Raw genomic sequence first — 26,958 nt, 5'->3', positions numbered from 1 at the left:
CTATGTGTGACTTTGCTCCAGATTTTTCTTTCTTTCAATCACGAGCCGTCTTCCCATGTATGAGCTGAACACACTTTTCTCCGGTTGCTATACGGATTCCAAATAATTGCATTTCTGGCTAAATCCGTCGGTTCTATGCGTAGCGTTTGACCGCTGCAATTCCATTTTCTTTTTTGGATCTTTTAACCAATTGGTTGTTGATTTTTTCTTGGTATTTAATGGTCACGGACAATATTACAGCAATCCCATTGCAGCCGGTTGTATATACCGGATTGACCCGATGAAAGCCTTCATCGGCAAGGGCTGCCGCCTCAGTGTACAACACACTGCTACGACAACAACAATATTGAAGTTATTATGCCAATGTAAAAGAAGTAATCCACATCTTCTAATTTTTCGTTACTTATTAGTATAGGATTGATACTTCTTTTATTTGATCTATACAATGTAAATTCGCAATCCTAGACCTTCCAGCCTGGCCTGGCACGGTATAAACATGAGCACCGCACGGGCTCGAACTTTGAGCTCCGATCTGTGTGGTGTTCATTGTTTGTTGTTGTCATAGGCACATGTCTATATGTGAAGGTCGCGATCCTCATCTAGCTCCCTCTATAGGTGAGCAAGCTCGTTCCGGTCCAAAGGAGCGATCGTCGCAGGATCATTATGACCATTGGTTATTTAAAGGCGCCAAAAACTCGCCTCATCATATCGAGCATCATAGGCACTCAGTATTTATGTATTGAGCCAGAGCCACCCGGCCTCTCACTGAGACTCTCCGCTCCATACCGCTGATTGTCCGAGACTGCAATTATAGCTACTCCGTATGGAGCATTTCACTATCTGCAAACTGTGGACTCGCCCGGAGGCTCGCAGCTAAGCTCAATTTAGCACTATTAAACTCAACAAAAATGAAGTAATTAAAGAAACAGGTTAGGTTAGGCTCAAAATCGTTCGAAAACTCACTGTGAAACCCGGACTTAATAACGTCCTTTAATCATAAGTGTTATCACTAAGTCAATACAACTTTCGAAAAAAATTAACTACAACTAATTTTGCATTGAACAACCAAAACCTAAAATGAGTTTCGCTTAACCGGAATTTCGCCTTGAGACGTATCACGGTTGTGCGGTTTCGACTTTTAATGAATATATCTACACTTCCCACACATTGGGTCATTTGTCAGAAATCTTCTTTAAAAAATAACACACTCTGCGGGTTTCACATTTTCTCTAAAATCAATTGCTTATTATCATGTTAATTAGGTTTCAAAACTTCCTAAATATTCGACCTGAGATTTCTTAGATAAAACCAAAAAAGTATCTTACAACAAATTATTAATTTGGAGTTATTACCACCAGATCAAAAAACAATATATATTAACAACACACTGATAAGTGAGACCGACAAACGATTACATTGTGTTTAGTCGTTCATCATCACAAAAGTACAAACATAATACAACCATGTATGGTTGGCAGATGCAAACACTCTCTACCACACACACACGCAGCCACATGGAACAACAATTTCCCAACATGGATTTAGCTGTTTATGTTTTGTTATTGTATTTTGTATTGTCTTTCTTTGCTTGAGGCTTTGGCTTTTGGTAATAAGCATAGCAAGCTCTGAAGTAAAAGAAATTAACCAGAATACCAAAAAATCATTTTAATCGATTGCAAAAGAATGCAATAATTTAAGTTGTTTTAGTAAGCAGAAAATATTGTAGACTAGGAAAAACGAAATATGCATGTCTGGCGGAAGCGGTATAAAGTGTTTTTGTGATATAAAGAAGCGCGACAACAACAAAAATCGTTTTTAATTTCAACAACAAAAAAAAAATTATTGGAACCCCGTAAGTTTTAACAGTTATTTCCACAAAATTTTGGATAAAAACGAATTAAATTTCCGAATAATCATAATTTTTTAATATGTTCAATACTTGTTGATGATGCTTTCAGTTGTGTTATTTCAACGTTGTCTCTGGCGGATTGTTGTGCGCCACTGTTTATCAGCCTGGAGGATGTATTAGCATTAATTTGGAGGTTATGTTCATTTGGTGGCTGTTCTTTCCAATAGGACGGACTTGCTTTGTAGCTATGTTGTAACCACATTTTCATGTGGAGGTGGCGATCCTTGTCAAGCTTCTGTAGGTGAGCAAGCTCGTTCAGGTCTAAAGGACCGATTGGCGAGGGAACAAAGTGGCCATTGGTTACTTAAAGACGCACTCGATAGCTCGGAGCTAAGGTGTTTGTGACAGCAATGAACACCACACAGATCGCAACTCAATGTTCCAGTTTCGGTATTTTGTCACTGTAATTTGTAGAGGCGGTCAAGAGTGAAGTTGTTGTGGTTGTAATAGTGTGTTGCACACTGAGGCGGCGTGCTTGCCGGTGAAATACTCCATCGGGCCAACCCGGTACGAACAACCGGCTGCTACAACAACATTGTCTTGTTGTTGTAGCAGTGTGTAGAACACTGAGGTGGCAGCTCTTGCTGAGGACTCCATCAGGTTAACGCGGTACATACAACCGGCAGCCGTGGACTGTTGGTTCCGTGATCCATGCTCTCCTTCGGTTGCCAGCGTTTTTTCTCTGGCAACTGGCGTTCTTAGTGCACAATATCTTCAAATTATTTGGCGAAAAAGCGACAAAATCAATGGCAGACTTTTAACCAATCGCATATATCATCAGCGTGGGGAACAGCTGCCATGTTTCTATAATCAGTCACATATGACATCTAAGGATGGCTTGGGAGCGAGAATGTCTAAGACATAAACCGCGCTAGAAAAGCCCCTTTTTCAATCCACGGAGCTTCGCGTTCTTATTAATTCTACGTATAAGCCTTATCTGCTATGCATTTTGCAAAATCAATGCTGATGGTTAGCAAATGGAAAAATGCTTGGGAGTTTTAGTTGTTATAGCCACATTTATATGTGAAGATAGCCATTTTCGTCAAGCTCCATAGGTGACCAAGTTTGTTCCAGTCCATAGGACCGATTGCAACGGAAACCTTACAGCCATTGGTTATTTATAGGCTCCAACAACTAAGTAAGAGCCTGTGCCGATCGTCGTCTCATTGACTGCTGTCCATTTAGTAGACAATGTGAGAGAAGACTTGATGGCGGCGAATATCATCAAATTTCATGCGACAAATTGCTCTTCTCGAACTTTTCAATATAAGGATGTAATTTGACATTTGAACAACCTGGAGGATCTTTTCGAATCTCACTATGGCGCAACCAAAAGTCATTCATATAGTGACGGATTCACCCGGTAGAACTTTCACCGGATCAGAACTGCCGCCGCTTCTGCACGTGATGTAAAATACATTACCAAAAGTGGCTAAGCTCACTTTTTCCTAGGTTGCCGTATTTTTAGTAAAATCCTCCAAAAATTGTTGACAACGGAACTTTTTCATGAAAATATGGCAACATTTTCAGAGAGAAATTTGCTGAGAGAAGAGAACATTGAGAGTGACGCTGCCAAAATGGAATTGAATCTAAAGGGTGATTTTTTTGAGGTTAGGATTTTCATGCATTAGTATTTGACAGATCACGTGGGATTTCAGACATGGTGTCAAAGAGAAAGATGCTCAGTATGCTTTGACATTTCATCATTAATAGACTTACTAACGAGCAACGCTTGCAAATCATTGAATTTTATTACCAAAATCAGTGTTCGGTTCGAAATGTGTTCATTCACCGTAACGTTGCGTCCAACAGCATCTTTGAAAAAATACGGTCCAATGATTACACCAGCGTACAAACCACACCTACCAGTGCATTTTTCGGAATGCATGGGCAGTTCTTGAGCGGCTTCTGGTTGCTCTTCACTCCAAATGCGGCAATTTTGCTTATTTACGTAGCCATTCAACCAGAAATGAGCCTCATCGCTGAACAAAATTTGTCAAAATTTGAACACATTTCGAACCGAACACTGATTTTGGTAATAAAATTCAATGATTTGCAAGCGTTGCTCGTTAGTAAGTCTATTAATGATGAAATGTCAAAGCATACTGAGCATCTTTCTCTTTGACACCATGTCTGAAATCCCACGTGATCTGTCAAATACTAATGCATGAAAATCCTAACCTCAAAAAAATCACCCTTTATTTCAGTGTCATGACACTAGGCTCTGACTAGCCGCGGCTGTTTTTTGCTTTCCCATATGAAATGCGTTTAAAATCACTTGACGCGGCTATTGAATCTTTGTTTGGGTTTAGACTCTAGTAAAAAATAGAAGCTAAGATGACGCATATGTCGTAATCCGGTATCCGAAAGATGATTAGGTTAGGTTGAAGAGAGTATGCGGATATTAATCCGCCCCATGCCACTATGGATATACACCTAAGCCAGTAATCGGCTTGTTGTGCGCTCTAAAAACTAAAAAGTTAACTCGAAAAGAAAATTTTTAAGTTAGGAATTTCGTGCTACTTACAAAATCCGTAATTGTTTTCCTTACCACTCCCCTAAGTTGCTTCATGTCTGGTATTGTGTCTCCACAATGCATTCTATCACTTGCCGCATCGAATTTTCATAAGTGAGCTCGTAGTCCGATGTGTCCCGTTATGATACCAAAAGCTATACTGACCTCCTTCTTACTTCCTTTCAGTAATAGCCTCGTCCTCTCACGATCCGTATCACCACATAGGATTTTCGCCGTCCTACCGACTGTTTCGCTGTTCCACAGTGTTACATGCCCACGCCCTTAACTCGGACTGCATCGAGCCGAAAGGCTTCAGGTTAACTAAGTGTATTGACGGCAGTCATCTGGCCTTAACTTTAAAATCTTCTTCCTTATTCCGTTATGGTCCGGCACCCAAACGATGCGGATTATTCCATCCTCAGAGCTTTGATACGTCCGTGTAACATGATCTTCCAGATGGCAATACTAGGGTTCCATCTGTCCAAGACTATGCCGTTGGCAGCAGTGCCTCTCATTCGACCACAAGTGTCGTCTCAGGTAGCTGATCGGAAACCTCTTCCCTTCCTTCCAGGTTTCCTAATGTCGCCTCGTTTATACCGCGATTATATGAGCGCCTTAAGTCTCATATGGTCCTTATGTTGCAGTTTTAATCAATCGCAGTCCATCAAACTACTATGGAGTAAGTAAGTATCGGTGAGGTGCCAGATAGTCGGCCTCCTTTTGTAGTAACGCCGGAAATATTCCATCAGGTCCAGGTGACTTAAATGGTTTGAAGCTAAAGAGAGTCTGATGGCAGACTGCCACTTAAACCGGACTCGGCTATAAAATGGAGGACCCTTATCATTGAGCTTAAAGCTTGAATCGGACAGCATTCATTGATTGAGAAGTTTGTCTCAGTTCTTTAATGGAATGTTCATGGGCAAATTTGCATTTGCGCTGTTACCAATATTAAGTGTTATCAGGTCGTTAGTATTCAAGAATTCTGCCAGGGCTTGGTCCCGCTTATTAATGTTGGTATAACCCCACGAAATGTGAGAATTCGCTACTCACCCCATTTGTACCTCATTTCCTGTCTGTTTTTCTTTCCTCACCAATTGTTGCAGCTCCGACGTGGTTGGCGGTGACGGCGAGCCGAGCGGCAGATTAAGTGATGCCAGATATGCTCCATCGTCTCCCTGTCTCATCACCAAAAAAGATTAAGGTGTTTAATACTTTCACTTAGCCATTACCTTTCTTAGCCATTGCCTATTATGCTTACCTTCTTCCATCCCTTTCCATAATTTTTTTTTGATAGAGAAAATTATAAAATTAAAAATTAGGAAGTTTATTCGTTTTTGTTACTTACATTTCTTAAAGCAGCTTTGCCACAACCATTAAAAAATATAAATTTTAGGCCCACATCTCTTAGTCCACCTGCTAAAAAAAATTGAAGCCTCCGCGCGTAAACCATGCCCTGGAAACCATCGAATGATTTTGAAGAAGAAGTTGTCAATCTACAGCCAGATCATGACTTTATATTTGGAACTTTGGCTGAACCGCAGCCACAACCATTTTATCCCCGCCCCCTAGACCATTTAGAATATGCCGCCAACAAAAGGGCACAAGTAAATAGTCAAAGCGCAGAGAATAGAGCAATTGGCAATTGTAATGGTCGTCTGCAGGTCATATCACAAGTGCAACGCATTGCCGGCACTAAACCACTGGGAGAATTGCCCACTACAAAAGACTGGGACACGGATAAAAATGTGGAAAAAGAAATGGTGGGCATGATGAGATATTTTGGTTTGGGACCATGCATTGATGAGCCTCTCGATGAGGAAGTAACTATTGCCACACACGCTGTTAAGAAAAAACCCATAGAAATCGTCGCGCAAAACGGGCGTGTGAAAGTGCCACTTTTCTTTGATGATGATATGTTTAAATTAACACCAAAAATCTCAAAATCTGTTTCAGCATTTGAGAGTGAATCTAACAATAATTCACTGATAAACAGCGATATTAGTTTGAATACCTCCTCGTCATCAAATAGTTGTCAGAGTAGTTCAAGATCTTTTTACACAACTCTCAACGAATCGAATGCATCCGATAGCATAGCATCGACAACCTCTTCGAATAGGTCGTTAACAAAATACCAACAAGCCCAAGCAGATCGGCATAGATTATTGTTGGAGGAGGAGGAGGAGCAAGAAAATGCCGATATCACACCAGACGAGTACGGCTATAATCCCAACACAACACAAAGTAGTTTTTCGGAGCAATCTACCTATGACGAGGATAGTTTCAAGACAGCCCTGAATGATTCTCAAATGGCCAAAAAGTCGTTGACTACACTTCGACCGAATGCAAAAAAATTTTATCCTGCAAATATTAAGAGCATCGACTACAATGTGCTAAACACCAGCAGCAACAGTTCTAGTGAGACCACTCAGCCATCCGACTGGGCCCAATATTATAATAACTCTTGTAATTCCTCAAATAATAGTTGCAGCTCTAACGATTTTTATCCAACACTTTCTGAGGGCCTAAAAAAATCAAACCGCGCTGCTAAAAATATCAGTAAACCAAATGAATCATATCCTCAGGTACCTTCTATGGGCCATTGTGAAAACAATGGATATGAAGACAATTCCAAAGACTTTATATATCCTAAAAGTGCAAAAACATCATTGTTACAACGTTGTCTTAGGCAAGAAGATGAAATAGTTAGTGAGTCGCCAAAATCAACCTCATCATCATCTTCGTCGCCTATTTCATCTCCTTCAACTTATGCCAATATTGCCAAGCAATCTCCATCATTAACTGTCAAAACAGAGTCACCGGGTGAGTTTCGGCCTCAAAGTGCAACATTTCCAGCATTGACGTTACCCCCATCTCTGTCGTCAAACTCGTTGAATCCTAATGCAAGACCTTTTATTATACAGCCATCCCATTTACGTTGGTATACTGCACGTGAAATATATGAGAAAAAACGTAATGTGATGAAATAGACTTAAGAATAGTATTAAGTAGATTGTTTTTATTAGAAGAGAATTTTTTGAATTGATTGTATTTAACAAAATGGTGCACTACCCCCATATGACGAAAGAACATGAATATGAATATTTTATATATCTAAAAAAAAACCTGAACATGTTGGTCTTAATGAAGTTTTATGACCTTTGTACGAAATATTGTGCACATTGTCAAAAAAAACCATTGATCTGAGCTTCATCCTTCACGCCGTTAGAAAGAGAAACGAAACTAGAACCGTTTTTTTTTTATTATCAACTAGCTGGAAAGGGTCCGCTCCGTTGCGCCTACTTTCACTCTCTTATTTTAACTTTACCTATACGGTAAAGTTCGAAAATAAGTCCTGTTTGGTGCTCTTCTCCCAAATACCTTTCATTGTGGCCTTATATTGCTATGGTTGGTAAATATGTCCGGTATGGGGGTGAGGCGGATCCCCATATATCTAATTCGTGCTTTGGTCTCAAAGTGAGGCGGATCCCCATATATCAAATTCGTGCTTAGGTCTCAAATATCATTCATTTGAGTCCCATATTGTCATTATTGGTTTATTTGGCTGGTGGTTTTGGAGGTGGGGCCCCCTAGATATCCCACCCTGAGGTGGATCCCCATATACCAGATTCGTGCTTTGGTCTCAAATATCTTTCATTTGAGTCCCATATTGTCATTATTGGTTTATATTTCATTTGGCTGGTGGTTTTGGAGGTTGGCGGATAAAAATTTCTGTATTTAAGTTATTATAAACAAGCCAAATTTCGCTTAAATCGGTCCACCAATCTGTGAGATTTGGCGTTTTTGAAAATAGGGAGGGTCCGCCGATTATAGTTTGGATATCAGATTTTCTTCATTCTCTTGGATTTGGTGGTGGATTGGAGTAGCTAAACTCTTTGCCCCAAAAGTGGATATCATATTCATACTCCACTCCCAAAAACCACATTGGAGCTACATATTGCTATAGTCGGTATATATGTGCGGTTTAGGGGGAGTTTATGCGGCAAGGCGTCCCTGAAACACTTGGCCATGAAATAGATACAGATTTGAGCTCCTTTTTGCCATAATCCACAAATATGTGCAGTTTGAGGGGTATGGAGGGTGGGGAGGCATACCAAGTACTTAGCCTGAAAAACTATCAGCATCGTGCTCTACTCACAAATTTCTTTAATTTGGTGGTGGATTGGAGTAGCCAAATTCTTTGAATCGAAAGTAAATACCATATTCATACTCCACTCCCAAAAACCACATTGGAGCTACATATTGCTATAGTCGGTATATATGTGACGTTTAGGGGGAGTTTATGCGGTGAGGCGTGCCCGAAACACTTGGCTATGAAATAGATACAGATTTGAATCCCTTTTTGCCATAATCCACAAATATGTCCAGTTTGAGGGGTATGCAGGGTGGGGAGTCCACCCACGTACTTAGCCTGAAAAACTATCAACATCGTGCTCTACTCTCAAATTTCTTTAATTTGAGCCCCAATTGCCATTGGTTTAGGGGGAGTTTGTGGGATGACACGACCCCCAAACATTTGACCTCAAAATTGGATATCAAATTCGTTTTCTACTATCAATTAACTATTATTTATCGCCATAATATGCAATCGTGGCCGGTTTGAGGGGAGTTTAGAGGCGGACCCTGAAGTAATATCAGCATTGTGCTAGAGCACGATTTTGTTTGAGCCCCATAATGTCAAGCATTTTGAAGGAGGCTTTCAAAATATTCAGGGCTATGGGTCTCGTTCAGATTCACACTATCTACATTCAATGTTATATTTCAAAGCGACCACTTGAGATTCCACATTCTTAAAGATCCGCAGGTTCTCCTGTCTCCATCCCAATTTGAGGGTAAAAAGTGTACTCTACTACCAAAGACATTTTATTTCATCCTACATGACAGTTTGGCGTTGTATTAATTGGGAAGATAGGGTCGGTGCCCCCGACGCTAAGCACCAAACGACAATTTATTTGAGTCTTTTATTGTCGCAATCTACTGTCCTGCGGAACGGTAGGTTGTGAACCAGATACTTGAATCCTTATACCAACATTAGATTCGAAATATTCTGTCATAGACCTTTCTTTTAATCGACATTTTATCCCGATCGAACTACACGTCCTATTGAAGGGTATTTAGTGAGTGGGCCGGTTGCTGACTCTGTCCTAATTGTGCATACCAGATTCGTAGTCAATTCCCAAAGACCTTTCAATCGATATCCATTTTGTGACGTTGGACATTTATAGCCGTTCTGAGGATTTTTGGGGTTGGGGAGGCCCTGTAGACACCTTGGTCCAAATTCTTATAACAGATGTGTACTCAGCTTCCAAATATCTTTCGTTTGATACGCATATTGTCCCAATCGGTAAATATGTTCTGTTGAGGGGTTTTTGGGGGGTGGGGAGGCGCCTCAGACACCAAGGAATAAATTTTTATATCAGCATTGGACTCTTCCTTTAAAAAGCTTTGATATACATATTGTCCCAATCGGTAAATTTGTCCTGCTGGGGGTGGGCAGGGCCCTCAGACATCAACAAATAAACTTTTAGGTCAGATTTGTATTCTACTTTTAAATACCTTTCATTTGATTCCCATATTGCTCAAAGTGTCCTTTTGGGTGGTGTTTTTGGGGTGGGGGGCCCCCGACGCTTAGGGTAAAATTTGAATGCCAAGTTCGTACTCTACTTTTAAATACCTTTCATTTGATATCCATATTGCCCAAAGCGGTGAAAGTGTCCTCTTGGAAAATTAAGAGAGATATTTTTATAACAAATTCGTACTCTACTCTTAAATACTTTTCATTTGATACCCATATTGTCCCAATCTTACACAGTCCGTTCGGGAGGGTTTTAAGATAGGGCGTCCCCCCAGATTATTTGAGCCCAAATTTTTTTTACCAATTTTGTGTTTTTGTGGTACCATAAAGAGGCATACAAAATTTTGGCTTCAATCTGTGCACGCATCTCCAAGATCTGGCGTTTTTGAAAATTCGTATGGGGGAGGGTCCGCCCTCCCTTCAAATGCCATTCAAAAAATGTAGTACCGTGGGCCCGGACTCTTCCATCTGTGAAAATTTCGTGAAAATCGGTTCAGCCATTTTTGAGTCTATACGGAACAGAAAATAGTTTGTTATTTTAAGAGAAAGTTGGGAACTTTCGATGATTCTATTCTATATAGGTTTTTAACATGGACTATTTGTATATAACAAAATTAAAAAGGAGAGAATTTTAGGAAATCGCTAAATGTTTGTATTAACACTTCCATCGCCAAGCCCCATGATTTAGTCCAAAGAAATGGCTTTAGCTGCAATCTTAAAATTTTGCATGATGGTCACTCTTTGTAAAAAGGTGCAACGTAAGAGCGGGTTTTCGAATCTTTTGTCCCGAAAACAATTTGAATATCCCCAAAACAATTTTGAAAGGCTTTTATAAAAAAGTAGACAAATATTTTTTACTGACAGCCAAACCGCCTAAGAATGAGACCTGGCAAAATATCGATGACACTATCGATCAAGGCGTACCTTATTGGTCGCATCAGCCCAGTTTTAGCAAATCTTTGCGACGATTCCTTTACAACACATAGTGTTTTAGCGTCCTCATGAGTCGTGAAACACTCTTCTACGTTATCATTGAACTAGGGATCCCAAAATCGATTTTCGACTAATCGATTAGTCGACTTTTTGTGTAAAAAATTCGAAAAGTCGAAGTCGACTTTCAACGATTAAAAAGTCGATCAATTGATTTTGAAGTCGAATAGTCGAAAAGAAAGCGATATTTTCTTGGGATGGTAAAATAATACTCCAATCCATGGACGAATCTAACAATATTTTATAGTAGCTCCCATTTAAGGGTAACATTTCACAAATAAAGATTTTTGCACCGAATTAAGCGAAATCTAGATGGAATTTAGAATAGAGACTCCGATTTGGTGAAGACGATCGGTTTACATGTTTAATATCATTTTTGAAAGATATTCTTTGATAATGCCGGATGCATAAAATCGTATAGAATAGAGATAATTTTGTGTTTCTTTTGGGGCTTTATAGAGGAAGTGATAAAGAATAAAAGTTGGTTACTCATATATGCAATAAAATGTGATGTTCTACTTTGGTTTTAACATCCAGAGTTACACTCGTTGAAAGTCGTCCAGGTAATATAGACCATTTGAAGCATTAATTCAATTCCAAAAAAGGGAAAGTAAACAGGAATGTTGAACTTTGCAAAAAGTCATATTTGATGGAGTCGAAGAGTCGACTTTTTCCGACAATAAGTCGAAAACTCGACTTTTGCTATTTTGATAAAAGACGAAAGTCGAGTCTAAAAGACGACTTTTAGTCCCAACTTAGGATCCCTACATTGAACAAGCCATTGCTTGTGCCGAAGTTTTAGTGACTCGTCGTGACGAATGTTACGCTACTCATAGCTTTATAATTGTCCGGAAGATATTTTCATAACTCTGGAAGTGTTCGTCCTCGCGATGAATAAAACAATCTTCTCGAAGATTTTTATGCAATTGTTCTTCCGTATGAGTCGTGAAACACTCTTCTGGAATATCTATGGACAATCCATTGCGTGTGTGGAACTTTAGCAAATCTTCGCGACGATTCTCTCACAACTCATTGTGTTTTAAACGTCCGTTTAAGTCGTGAAACACTCTTTAAGTTATCATTGAACAAACCATTGCTTGCGCCTAAGTTTTAGCGACTCGTCGCGACGAATATTACACCACTCATTGCTTTATAATCGTCCAGAAGATTTGTTTATTAATCGCCCGAATTGTGCCGAAGTTTTAGCGACTCGTCGCCATGAATGTTAAGCTACTCATAGCTTTATAATCGTCCAGAAGATTTGTGTATAAGTCGCCTGAGTTGTCTTTTCGCGATTGCTTTTATTTTCATACGTGGTGCGTTTAGGACTTGTATTGAATTATGTTATTCGATGTTTTGTTTTGAGTGGATAACTTTCACAACACGAAACCGAGTTCTCACTTGGCTTATATTACAATTGATAATTAGGTGAGATGGATGGTCTTACGGAAACATCGACCTACATGACATATATTTCCGACACATAATACATACGACAAAAACGTCATAAACCTAACCAAAAAACTAGTTTTTGGTAAAATTGAAAAATAATTAGGAAATCGTACAATTAATTTCAACTTTTGTGAATTTATGAATATGGCAACACTGGTGCATAGGTTTAAACCAGTGTTGCCACTCAAAAAAATTATTTTCTACCAAATTTCTAGCAAATGTTCCACAAGCCAAAAATGGGGTATAAGTCTTTCTACCCACCACCGAAGAGTTGGCCATTTGCCATTCCATTTGGAACACATCAAATTGAACATTTTCAATGCCCGTCTCTCTGTTGGTTGAAATCACTCGACAACCTGAAGTTCAAAGATGGCCTTTATCTTGATATAGAACCTTTTATATCGATCTCCCGATAAGAAATCTTGAATTCATAAAGTCGTATTTTTGCGCCGATTTCAATGAACAACCATACCGATTATGTGTTTGAGCCCAGAAATGTACTTTTACTTCCCATTTTTGCCGTTACAACGAGATGCATGTAGACCTCAACTTTTGAATATAGACCAGATTTTACCAATTTGTATGCAGCTGCCACATTGACTTGATTTCCGATTGAAGGCATTGAAAGCACAAAAGCCACATTTTCAATCCAGAATTTACGTAGTTCGGAAGATATCCACTAACACTCGTACCAACTGTTACGGTCAATATCAGAATTTACGCCCTTTTTCTTGAAATTTTGAGGCATCCCCTGGGTTATTTTCGGTAATAAGCTTGGTATTTATTACAAATTGCAAATTTTGCCCATGAACTTCCCACTAAGGAACAGGGGCAAACTTCTCACATATCAATGAGTGCAATCCGATTCAAGTTTAAGCTCAATGATAAGGGGCCTACTTTTTATAGTCGAGTCCGAACGGCGTGCCTCAGTGCGACACCTCTTTGGAGAAAAGTTTCTACATAGTACCTCACAAATGTTGCATTGGGAGGGGAAAACCACCGCTGAAAATTTTTTTCTGATGGTCTCGCCGGGATTCGAACTCATGCGTTCAGCTTCATAGGCGGACATGCTAACCTCTGCGCTACGGTGGCCTCCAAGTCCAAGTGCTTCCTTAAACGGTGTTAGAATTACTTCACTTATTCTGATCTTCTTAACATCCATACCACTTTCATAAGGCCGTAAATGGAGTACTACTCACATGTATGGGCTGGAGCATTCCACTATCCGCAACCTGTGGACGCACCCGGTAGTTCGCAGCTAAGCTTCTCACCTGAACACCACACAGATCGGACCTCAATGTTCCAGTCTGTGAGTGATGCTCACAGCTATTCCGAGCCAAACCCTATCAAATCCCTTGGAGATAACCGAAGGCACAACCTTACTCTCAAAAAAACTGGTGGATTGAGCGACTCCAATGTTTCGACAGAAATGCCGTGAAGTCGCCCGTAGATCGATATCTGCGGAACCCATACTGTTGGCCGCTAAGAAAGCCATTTGGACTCTAAATACCTCACAAGATGGTGATTAACCATGCTCTTCATAAACTTGGAGAGAGCAGAGCATATCGCAATTGGCCGGTAATTCGAAGCGAAACTCGTCAAGCTCTTACAGGTGAGCAAGCACGTTCCGGTCCCAAGGATCAATGGTTGCGTGAACGCTAATGTGTTTAAAGACAATTGGATTTCCCCATCCTTCAAAGGTCTTATCGGATTAATGATTATATGGGAGTTATATTTAAACCTGTGCCAATTTTGATGAAATTTTGCACACATACTGGGACGTCAAAAAGAATATCTCACACCCATTATTTTAGAGATGTGATCAAAATTATGACTTACTGCCTTACAAGTCCATATCGGATAAAATATATAGTTGAATCTAAATCAGGACCGATTTTAATGAAATTTAGCGCACGTATTGGAACGTCAAATAAAACGTCTCATGCTAAATCGGATGAAAATTGTGGCTTCTACAGGCTAAAAGTCTGTTTCTATATATCTGGGACCTATATCTAAATCTGGGCCGATTTGTATGAAATTTTTGTTCTTGCATTGAGACTTTAAATAAAACACCGCACGCAAAATTTTTCGGAAATCGGACCAAAATTGTACCTACTACAGCCTTTAAACTCTTTTCGGATGAATGATATATGTGGGAGGTTTATCTGAAAGCACCCCATGCTAAATTTTGTAAGGATCGGACCAAAATTCTGGCTTCTACAGCCTTAAAAGGCCATATCGGATGAAACATATATATGGGTGCTATATCTAATTTTAACCGATTTTTATGAAATTTTGCAGTCGTATTGAAACTTTAAAGAAAACACCTCATGCTAAATTTTGTAAAGATCGGACCAAAATTGTGGCTTCTACAGCCTTAAAAGGCCATATCGGATGAAAGATATATATGGGTGCTATATCTAAATCTAAACCAATTTTTATGAAGACTTCAAATGAAGCATCTCATGCCATATTTTGTAAAGATCGGACCAAAATTGTGTCTTCTACAGCCTTAAAAGGCCATATCGGATGAAAGATATATATGGAAGCTATATCTAATTTTAACCGATTTTTATGAAATTTTGCACACATATGTGAACATTTAATAAAACACCTCATTCCAAATTTTGTAAAGATCGGACCAAAATTGTGGCTTCTGCAGCCTTAAAAGGCCATATCGGATGAAAGATATATATGGGAGCTGTATCTAAACCTGAACCGATTTCGTTCAAAATCAATAGCGTTCGTCCTTGTGCAAAATTTCATGACAATAGGACAATAAATGCGACCTGTAACTTGATCAAAAGAATACATGGACAGACAGACAGACGGACGTAGCTGAATCGTATTAGGAAGTGATTTTAAGCCGATCGGTATACTTATCAATGGGTCTAGCTCTTCTCCTTCTAAGCGTTGCAAATAAATGCACAAAGCTATAATAACCTGTACCACATTGGTGGTGTAGGTTATAAATAGGCTCCATCTTTCAGTTATATTTTAGTTACAAGTAGTGGTCAACAGGTGTCGTTGGTCAAAATGGACTCAATATTTTTTTTTAAGTGTAATTTTGCATCTGTGAGCCCTTAAATAACTGTATTTATCGATTAAATTAATCCACACATGCATTGAGCTAATATATGTGTACTTTTTATAGATAATGTAAAAGTGGTTCCATTCCAATGAATTCAATGCCATCTATGCGTTCAAAATTATCCCTAATCAACTTTTTCAAATGCCATACTCTATTGTATTCTAGGTCCTTGGTATGTGTGAGTTACTCTCTTTAATTTTTTTTAATTCTCTCCGTAACTAAGAACTGAATTATTTAACAGAACGAATGAAGTTTTTAAAAGAAACAAAATAATAAGAAAATTAGACTTCTTTATTTCGTCTAGCGTTAAATTAGGATAAAAAAATGTTTTAAAATTGAAAATAGAAAACTGACGCGTACACCAGTGCGTGTTTTCATTTGTTGCGCTCGCAACAACGACTGAAACCAAGAGAATAAGAATAGTTGTGAATTGAGCCTCAACGTTAGCGTAAAAAAAGTTTTGTTTGATGCACCCCTGTTTTAGTACCTTTCATTTGCGGTATAACTTTGTAATATAACTAGTTTTAAGGTATGATATTTATCAAAGCTAGAAATGTCTTTTTTAATTTGCTATGAATTGTGGATATAAAAATTGGTTTTAATCATTGATTTACCTTCCTATGATGTATTTATTTAATTGAGTTTTTTTGTTTACTAAGATTAGGTTTAAAAGAGGACGCGTATAATCCGCCCCTTGTCACAAAGGGCATACTTAGTTTAACTAAAAAACTAATTAATTAGTTTAATATAAAAAGAATATAACATTTATAACAACTGTACTTATAATTTTAATGAATAAAAACTGAATTTTGATATATTTACTTTTTTTATTTAAAATTCCTTACAGATACCAAAGGCTTTATTGTGGTATGTATTAATTTATATGTATTTAATTTTTATACTCACCACCGAAAGATGGGGGTGCATTCATTTTGTCATTCCGTTTACAACACATCGAAATATCCATTTCCGACCCTATAAAGTATAAAAATTCTATAAAGTATAAAAATTCTCGATCGGCGTAAAAATCTAAGACGATCTATCCATGTCCGTCCGTCTGTCTGTTGAAATTACAGTCTTTAAAAATAGAGATATTGAGCTGAATCTTGCACAGATTCTTTTTTGTCCATAAGCAGGTTAAGTTCGAAGATAGCCCATCTTCTATCCATCGGACTATATCCTGATATAGCCATCATATAGACCGATCCGTCGATTTAAAGTCTTTGGTCCATAAAAGCCACATTTTTTTATCCGATTTTGTCAAAATTTATAACAGTGAGTTGTGTTAGGCCAGTCGACATCCTTCTTTAATTTGACCTCGATCAGTCCAAATTTGGATATATCTGCCATACAGACCGATCCTTGGGCCTATGAAATGCGCAGTTATTATCAGATTTTGCAAAAAATTGGGACAGTGAGTTGTGTTAGACCCTTCTACGTCCTACTTCAATTTGGCACAGATCGGTCCAGATTTGGATATAGCTGTCATATAAACAGATCTCTCGATTTAAGGTTTTGGGCCCATAAAAGGCGCATTTATTGTCCGATGTCTTCGAGGGCTTTCGACATCCTTCTTAAATCAGACCCAGATCAGTCCAGATTTGGATATAGCTGCTATTTGGACCGATCCGCCGATTTAAGGTCTTTGACCCATAAAGGCCACATTTTTTATCCGATTTTCCCAAAATTTGGGACAGTTAGGCCAGTCGACATCCTTCTTCAATTTTGCCTCGATCAGTCCAGATTTGGATATAGCTGCCATATAGACCGATCTCTCGATTTAAAGTTTTGGGCTCATAAAAAGAGCATTCCTTGTGCGATGTCGCCGAAATTTGGAATAGTGAGTTGTGTTAGGCCCTTTGACATCCTTCTTCAATTTGGCCCAGATTGGTTCAGATTTGGATATAGCTGCCATATAGACTGATCTCTCGTTTAAAGTTATGGGCCCATAAAAGGCGCATTTACTGTCCGATTTCGCCGAAATTTGGGATAGTGAGTTGTGTTAGGGCCTTCAACATCCTTCCTTAATTTGGCCCCGATCGGTCCAGATTTGGATATAGCTGCCTCATATACCGATCTCTCCATTTAAGATCTTGGGCCCATAAAAGGACCATTTATTGTCCGATTTCGCCAAAATTTGGAACAGTGAGTTGTGTTAGGGCCTTCAACATCCTTCCTTAATTTGGCCCCGATCGGTCCAGATTTGGATATAGCTGCCTCATATACCGATCTCTCCATTTAAGATCTTGGGCCCATAAAAGGACCATTTATTGTCCGATTTCGCCGAAATTTGGGACAGGGAGTTATGTTAGGGTCTTCGACATCCTTCTTTAGTTTGGCCCAGATCGGTTCAGATTTGAATATAGCTGCCATATAGACCGATCTCTCGATTTAAAGTCTTGATCCCATAAAATGCGCACTTGTAATCCGATTTCGCTGAAATTTTACAGTGAATTATGTTAGACTCTTCGATATCCGTGTCGTATATGGTTCAGATCCGTCTATATTTGGATATAGCTACCAAAAAGACCAACATTTTGGTCTACAAAATTGAACAATGACTTGTACTTATTTGGACTTGTAATTTAGTCCAAATCGGATATAGCTGCTATGGAGGCAAACATTTGCATTTTTCACCGGATTATGACGAAAGATGTTTTACATATATCCACGAGGTGGAGTAATCCAAAGTTCGGCCGCGCCGAACTTAACGCGTTTTTACTTGTTTTTTAATATTTTGCCGCTTTTTTCCAAACATTCCACAAATATTGTCTATATTCTGTTCAAACAAAATTTACTTAGCACGGTGTAAAGACTGCAACATGTTTTCACTCTCTGTACGCATCACCATTACAAACGAATACTACATCCGGTGGTGAGGTTAAAATGTTTTTGCACAAACGATCACAAATTTTCGAATTAGTACAGCATGTCATTCTACACTTTTTTGCACAATCGAAATCACCATAAAAGGCAACACAGTGCGACGACCCCCTAAAAACTTGGGCCCCATGGTTATGATTAGTCTATATATCCATTAGGCGGGTTTTGAGGGTAAATCCCCAGATACTTTTTCCATATATGATGTCAAACTCGTACCAAAAATCGATCATTTGAGTTTCATGTTGTACCTATCGGACTATTTTTTTTCGTGTATTTTTTTTTTTTTTTGTTAGGGCGGCTTCCGACTTATTACTCCAAATTTGTATACCAGGTTCGTACTCCCACCGTATACTTAAATATCTTCTCCAGTATTTGATCCCCAATATTAATATCGCATTCGTACTCTAATTTCAAAGACCTTCCATATAAACCGGTCTTCATATTGTATTTTTTGAGCCTCTAGAGGGCGCAATTCTTATTCTTATTTGGCAGAAAGTTTACCAATTATGGTTAAAATCGTTTCATTACATGAAAAAGTTCCCATGTAAACCGATCGCAGTTACTACCTGATTTGGCTGAAATTTTGAACGTGATATATTTCCCATGACTTAATAGAGCTCCAATATATTTGAAGAGGTCATTCGAAAAACTTTTCCCATGCAATCCATGGTTGAGGGTATATTTGACTCGGCTCGGCCGATCTTAACGCGCTTTTACTTGTTTGTGTTCAATGTTCTTCGTCCCTGTTGTCGTCTGCTGATGGCTTAATGAGGTTTGAAACTATTTTGCATATTATGCAAACATTACATCTTCACTATTTCACCACCTTACTTACCCCACAGTAAAAGAAGAAAGAAACATAAAGCCCAAATTATATCGAATCATTAGTTGGTTGATTTTCTCTTTCTGGCATGGGCAACGATAGCTGTGTTTTATTTTTTTCAGTAATATATAGTGCAGTGCAATAAAATTTGTGTGAAGATTGCATCTAACCAGGACAACGAAGTTCTGGATAAATTACCAGTGCAGGCTTATGTAGAACATCTGTCTTCAGAATTGCCATGATATGTGTTTTTCACAAATAAGTGTGGCCACCTGCACAAATACCTCTATTGTGAATGGCATAATAAAATTTGAACCAATTATTTATAAAATTGCGCGCACAAATCTTAATAATTTTTTTTTTTAATTCTATGCCCACACATATTTTGCAAATTTTATTTATAAATTTGAAAATATTTTTTACCTTTTTCTTCCTATTGTTTCGACAGGTTGGCAAATGGCTTTGCCAACTCATGGCAAATAAACAGAGACGGAACTACCGCATACGTGAATGAGTAAACTCGTTCGAAATCTCCCTATTGTGAATTATGCATTTCTATATTGAACGAGGATTTTTCAGATTTAAAAGCGCAGATATTTAATTCGGCCATAATTTGCAAAAAATTTTACATTAAAATGTCAATAAAAATGGTATAACATCCACTAAATTCGAAATTAACTTTCATTCGATACGAAAGCACTCTCGATCATGTATGCGGTAATTCGGCCCTAGACTTGCACTGGAAACTTTTCTAGAGTTTTATTTTAGTCCTTTACGGCTTGTCTATCCAATACTACAATAAAACACAGCAGATATTTTTGGGAAAGATGATGGCATAAAGTTACCTGCCACCAATCTGTCGACCCGTGATTTATGCCAAGGAAATCGAACATTAACTCTACGTGATAGGGGACTGCTTTCTTTTTGAGACAGCCTCAGTGTTTCAATATTTTTCCCATGTATTTGAATGTGTCTGTCTGCACATGAGAACGCTTAATTGAGCACACCAATATTTTGCATAAATTTAGGGTGGAATTCGCATAGGTTGTGTTCAAGCAGAATAGCGACTATCATAATTATTCAACTCCAAATCCCAATTTAAAGAGGAGACGACGAGAGTAAAGAGAGATAAAGCTTAAACTGGTTGTTTAATCAAAAGAAGAAAAACCACAATGTGATGGGCAGAGTTGCCACTGGGATTTTTTTTCGAGAAGAATCAGTACGAAAGTAAGATTGGATTAAATGGGATTACAAGAGGATATAGTCCAGCTATTGGCCATAAGAAAAACCACAATGTGATGGGTAGAGTTGCCGCTGGGAAATTTTTTTCGAGAGGAATCTATGCGAAAGTAAGATGGGATTACAAGAGGATATAGTTCAGCTATTTACCATAAGCTATTTCTATTCAAAAATAGAACGAAGGAAGTGCAAATCTATCCACGATCACTAGCTCAATGGTAAGGGCTCTCCTGGGATAGAATCCATTTGAGAAACGAATAGAGATATCTTAATAATAGTTGAACCCCGCACGATTTGTCAAACGGATTAAATAGAGTACTCACCCACGATTAGTGAGTAGAGTGTAAAATACGGGTTTCAGTTCAGGTTTGCTTAGATTTAAGATCACGTGACCAGCAACTGCGGTTACCTGAAGTCAGTCTCGACCTTTGTCCAGCGTGACGCCAAAGACCTGACGTTGCAATGGCCAGTCAGAACTCAATCATCAATCTGAGATAAAATTAAAAATTTTGCAAATTTGTGCATGAACATTCTATTGAGGTAGGCATCCCGGTAGCCAAGTTGGTAGCAAGCTCTAATTCCCAGTGCGGGGGTCGTGGGTTCCATTCCCAGGTCTGTCGCTGCTGTGGTATTGTCTAAGTGGATATGTAAAGGACTGCTACTCTTACCTAACCTAACCTCTTATAAAGGAACAGGAGTAAACTTCTCACATGTAATGAGTGCTGGCCGATTCAAGTTTAAGCTCAATGATAAGAGTCCTTATTTTTATAGCCGAGTCCGAAAGGCATGCCGCAGTGCGACATCATTTTGGGGAGAAGTTTTTACATGGCTGCCATACAATTTTTTCAAATGACATAGTTCCTCAAAAATGTCCCCAGCATAAGGAGGGGATAACCACCGCTGAAAAAATTTTCTGGTGTTTTCGCCAGGATTCAAACCCAGACGTTCAGTGTCATAGTTGGACATGCTAACCTCTGCGCTACGGTGGGCTCCAATTGGAGATCATGCTCACTCAAACTCAGGACAAGTGCTTTGACACCGCACACCTAACAGAAAGGGGCAAATGCATAAGATTGATCATGGGAATTAGCGCCTCTCTCGGGGCATTCCTCTTTTCGAGAGAACAACATTTCCGCTGTAAACTGTATCTCGATGATCGATCACCCTGCGAAGTGCAAAGTTGCCCAGAGCCTGGTGGCTTACTAGCCGAACCATTGCCGCACACATTCAATGCACTATCACAGGCCTGCGAGATAGTATGCATTTACTCCCCTTCTGATACTGAATCTCTTCTCGACGTCGAAAGGGTTCTCTAACATTTCGAAGCAGTCGATAGCAGTCACATTGACGCCGCTATCCGTGTAGTCAACGACGTACACCCTTTCCTCCTCGAAGGAGTTTTGGCACTCGAAAGCCACTTTGGCCAAAGCAATTGTCTGTATCGCATGCTACATAAAAACAAAGTTAGCTAGAAAAACACTCAAATATACAAAAGAGTGAGCGGTGCGCGAACATGGATGTGATTTTCAATTTGGTTGACGAACATCGTGTGTTTTTGGAAAATGAACACCACTCAGATGAGTGCCATACGAAGCCAAAGCAACCAGAGGAATGACACATCAAATTTTGTTGAGGGGCATAGATAAATAATTTCACGTTTTTTTTATACTCTTCTACGCCCAAGAAGGTCGCCAAAACAAAGTCGCCTATCCCCGAATTTCCCCCGATATAGCCACCACATCATGAAGGGCACTGCCAACCGACCGACTCTTAGTATAAGCATGCTGATAGCTGCGTGTCAGTGGTCTCTGCAGGTTTTTTAAGGCGAAGAATGAGACACTAAGCTGCCTTTAGTACTTGGGCAGGTATTGGCTCGGTTTCTCGCTTTAAAGATGAAACCACCAAAACCTTCTGACATGAAGTTGGCATGTCCGGCAAAGGCAAATCCTTAAAATCATCGCACACACAAAAATCAAAAATCATCGCACACACAAATCCTTAAAATCATCACACAGTCCAGTTTAATTGCAGCATAGGAAGGCAGTTCGCGTTTTGGCTCTTTTGACTTGTAGGGTTCAAATCAATTCATTGCCCAGACAATCTTTCCCTTCGTTATCTCAGAGCTAGACTTCGTACAGGTTGTGTTCTCTATCAGAATGTTTCCAAGCATTTTTGGGTGCTTAGAGAGGCCCCCGCCCCATCGGCGTCATCGAACACCTGGGCTCAAATCCCGGAGTGATCATAAGAAAAATTTTCATCGGTGGTTATACCCTTATTAATGCTGGCTACATTTGTGAGGTATCCTGTCATGTTGCAACTTCTCTGCCAAGTGGTGTCGCTAAGTGTCACGCCGTTTTTAGAGAGGTGCGCAAAAATTTTATGTTAAAAAAAACTACCGCAATACCATGGGTCTAGATTGGGATTTCTGTCACTACGTTAACCTAGTGGCATTTTTACTCGGTTTATATCATAATAACTACGACAAGTTAGATGGTAGGTCACCCAGGATAAGAAGTTCGGTTGGGTCCTGCTTTACAATTTTATGTCTCTTTATAAAACTACTCTTAAACTTCAAGTTTTTTGACCACAATGAGCTGTAATAGATGGTGGAGACAGATCATTGAACCAAGCTTGAGAACTTTTAGTATTACCAAGAAACCAAAATATGCCTTAAAATTCACATGGCAACTCTGTTCTCGTGGAGACATTTCTTTATGGCTCTTTTTTTAAATTTAAATAAAATTTCTTCATGGAAAACTTTTCTAATGAAGGATTTTCTCAAACACCATAAATGTTAAATGGGTATGAAAAACCATTGAAATTTTATCTCGTCCTTTTTTTTTGAGACTTTTCACTTTAAATTATGACTCTTGTATAGACTAAAGCATTGATGGGGGAGGGAGGGGGGTAAAAGCGGAAATCCCCTGTAAAATGGGATGAAGTGGACGAAGAAGAACAACGTTCGATTTTGAGTAAATTTTATTCAGTTTTGTTCGCCTAGCAACTGCGACACGAGAACAAACTAATGAATGAATTGGATTTGTTTGAAGCACACCAAAATCAAAACCTGAAAGAAAACCTCGGAATGCCAAGAGAATGAAAGGTGGAAAAAAAACCGGCAGAAATGCAAACAAAAAAAATTTCCCTCAAGTCATAACGAGTCTTTTTTTTCGAATTTCTTGTCTGATGCTTGTGACTATGATGGTGTGTGTACGCTTTTTTTGCCGATACTACAGCGCGAATTTTAACAACAGCCAACAATTCGCCAAGGTAGGATGTCGATATCTACATTGGCAGGCTTTTTATTTTTGTTGCTATTCTTGAGCATCATTTATTTCATTGTCATAGGGCAACCACCAGCAGGTTTTTTTTATGGCAAAGATAAGGCAAGCTGTAACCAAAGTCAGGATTCGGATATAAGATTTCAATCGTCAACGAGACCAAAAGGTATTATCGCTAAAAACTTAATGTAGGCTATTTCCATGGCGAAACAATCAAAGGTGGTCGCATTTGTACAACAACCACAAATCATATGGAACAATCCGTCATCTAGCCATCAAGCTCATCGTCGTTTTGCCAACACACGCAGACATATTTGTGTGCCTGTATGTATACGTGTGCGTGCATGAGCGGAGAATATGCGAGAAAGAAGATAACAACAAGGAGAATGCAAACAAAAATCTGACATCTTAATACCGTTAAACCCGGCTGGCTGTTAACAGCTGTTCGCGTGAGACCACCTTTTAAAATCCGCCTTGGGCTGTATCAAAGAACTTGGAAATACAAAAAAAAATGCTACATCTTATGCCTCTGGACATTGTGGCTACCCAAATTGCAGCGATCCCTGCCGTGAGGTTAAGGGAGCTTTCTTATTGGTCTTGTGGTGGCTACGGACACTGTGTTATCCTTGATACAATATCCGATGTTTCAGACAGTGTGGATTACACCCTATTTGAGCCGCTTTTTGATAAAAATTACTGTACCACTATTCCTAATATAACCGACTGGAACTACGATATCCCTGGTAATAGAAGTTACATAGACTTCTATACGGATGGTTCAAAACTCGATGACCAGGTGGGCTTTGGGGTGTACTCTAAAGATCTAGAACACATCACATCTCAGAGGTTACCCGACCACTGCAGGGTGTAGAGTCATAACAGAACACATATGCAAAATTTCAGCCAAATCGGATAAAAATCGAGGCTTTAAGGGCTCAAGAAGTCAAATCGGGGATCGATTTATATGGGAGTTACATCAGTTTCTTGATCGATTTTGACTGTACTTGGCAAAGTTGTTGAAAGTCATAACAGAACACTATGTGCAAAATTTCAGCCAAATCGGATGAAAATTGCCGCTTCGAGGGGTTCAAAAAGACAACTCGGGAGATCGGTTTATTTGAGAGTTATATCAGGTTCTTGACCGATTTAAACCGTACTTGGCACAGTTGTTGAAAAACATAACAGAACACTAAGTGCAAAATTTCAGCCAAATCGGATGAAAATTGAGGTTTATATGCGAGCTATATCCAAATCTGAAACGATATGGCCCATTTGAAACTCCCACAATAACCTACACCAATATAAAGTATCTGTGCAAAATTTCGCTATCGTGATTTCGACAGACGGACGGACGGACATGGCTAGTTCCAATCAGAATTTCGAGACGATCAAGAATATATATACTTTATGGGGTCCTTGATCAATATTTCGAGGTGTTATAAACGGAATGGTGGTGGGTATAAAATTACAATAGGTACTTGTGAGAATACATACATGCCGATTAGAGTGCGCTCTATTCGTATTTGACTTTGTACGTCAATCGTACATGCCGATTAGAGTGCGCTCTATTCGTATTTGACGTACAAAAGACAATTCTTATGAATACAGAAAGTTACAGCTCATATAACATGTCTGATCGTGTAATAGCACCTTTACAGACTTTTTTTCTCCCTTTGCTATGTGTTTCATTTACATTTTTTGCAATAAGTTCTACACACGATTTACCCAATTTTTCGTATGGCCAAATCTCTAACCCTGCATTTAATTAAAACAAAACACAGCAGCGAAGACTTAGCCAGCCATCCTCCTTCTGTCTCTCATCTTTCGATAGGATCGCCTAGTGTTGTTATTGTCATTAAAGAAGGTTCTTTCTCTTCCCATATTCGTTTCGTATTCTTGTATTCACATTGGGATGCTGTGGCTGGCGTTGAGCTTGTGACAAATACATGCGGAGGCGAAAGCGGAGGATACGAGTACGAGTATCCCCCACTCGCGACACCGAAGGGCAAACAAATATAACAACAACTACACATACCTACAAAACAAAAACTTGAATACGAAATAGCAACAGCATCATCAACAACAACAACAACAGCAGCAACGAAACAATCATAAAAGAGGAGTAGGCAGCAACATCACCAATGTCGTTGAAAATAATCTCGAAAAAAAAAGGAGTATGAAAAAATGGCGCGCGCACAAATTTAACACATTTGCCGCGCAACTCAAGCCATAAAAAGCTAAGGCCAACAACAAATCCTGGAGTAAAACCAAGGCACCAAGCAAGCAAACGGCGAAAAAAACTGAAAAAAAAACAAAAAATGCCAAAAGGCGAAAAAGAACAAATCAACCTAAACTCAAATCGGGAAGAAATGTATGGGTCTTGTATGCGTTTTGGATATGTGGTGGCTCTGTCCTTACAAAAAGATTTGTAAAGGGGAATATGAAAAAACACGAAAACTTTTAAACAAATACATTCATACACATGCACATTTGTACGTACAGAACAGTGGTATGAAGAATTTTAAATTTTGGTCAAAACGCACAGTTTTTAAAAGTTTAAGATTTTTAGAAATAACATCCTATGCTTTACTTGAATACCAAGCACGCTCACTTTCGAACGAGTTAAGCTAGCTTCTTGAAAGAATTCTTTCAAATAATTAGCGAATGTGGTCATTGGTGGAGAGTATGTAAAATTTGACCATCCTCATGCATCGAGCGATTAATTGTTGGAGTTAAATCCGGCTCCTGAGTGCTGCGATTTGCTCAAACTCTCCTTACCGTTTCTTTCTTTTCATAGAATAAGAGTTTCTCTTCTCTCCTTTTCACAGAACAAAAGTTTCTCTTCTCTCTAATTTTGCCGATATCTCTTCAGTACATTACATATTTCAGGGTTACCCTGTATACTGCATTTAAAGCCTCAGTACATTTATGACGCTACGATATACAAGAGGGTAGCATAAGTTCCTTGGGGACTTTTGTGAAAAAGTATGGATTTTGCAGCACTTTCTCTGGAGTGGGCAATGGGTTGACATTGTTCAATAAATTATAGGAATAAATAGTGATAACTTCATGGACTTCCAGTTACTGGTGTTGTTGTTGTAGCAGTGTTGAGGCGGCAGCCCTTTCCGATGAAGGAATCCATCGGGTCAATCCGGTACGTACAACCGGCTTCCATGGAATTG

At 39.1% G+C, this 26,958-nt stretch overlaps 2 protein-coding genes across 4 annotated transcripts in view; both read left to right on the top strand.

The window, feature by feature from the left end:
- The window catches only part of LOC106082767 (serine/threonine-protein kinase grp), a 146,003-nt gene that overhangs the window by 1,662 nt on the left and 117,383 nt on the right, over positions 1-26,958 (top strand). The window contains exon 2 of one of the 2 annotated variants that reach the window (XM_013245496.2): positions 16,398-16,417. The exons of the other annotated variant lie outside the window; for it this stretch is intronic. The gene's annotated coding sequence lies outside the window, so the exon portion shown is untranslated. The remainder of the gene's footprint in view (positions 1-16,397; positions 16,418-26,958) is intronic. 2 annotated transcript variants of the gene reach the window in all.
- On the top strand, positions 1,578-7,493 carry LOC106082768 (myb-like protein M). 2 transcript variants are annotated; one of them, XM_059364241.1, is made up of 3 exons: positions 1,578-1,852; positions 1,959-2,150; positions 5,818-7,493. In XM_059364241.1, exon 3 carries the CDS (start codon positions 5,873-5,875, stop codon positions 7,409-7,411), a length of 1,539 nt encoding a protein of 512 aa, XP_059220224.1. In that variant the 5' UTR covers positions 1,578-1,852; positions 1,959-2,150; positions 5,818-5,872; the 3' UTR covers positions 7,412-7,493. The 2 variants fall into 2 exon arrangements, with proteins under 2 accessions (XP_059220224.1, XP_059220223.1); XM_059364240.1 differs by lacking the exon at positions 1,959-2,150.

The sequence above is a fragment of the Stomoxys calcitrans genome, chromosome 3 (assembly GCF_963082655.1).
Source record: "Stomoxys calcitrans chromosome 3, idStoCalc2.1, whole genome shotgun sequence".
In the NCBI taxonomy this organism is placed as follows: Eukaryota; Metazoa; Arthropoda; class Insecta; order Diptera; family Muscidae; genus Stomoxys; species Stomoxys calcitrans.
This window is presented reverse-complemented; position numbering and strand designations above follow the sequence as displayed.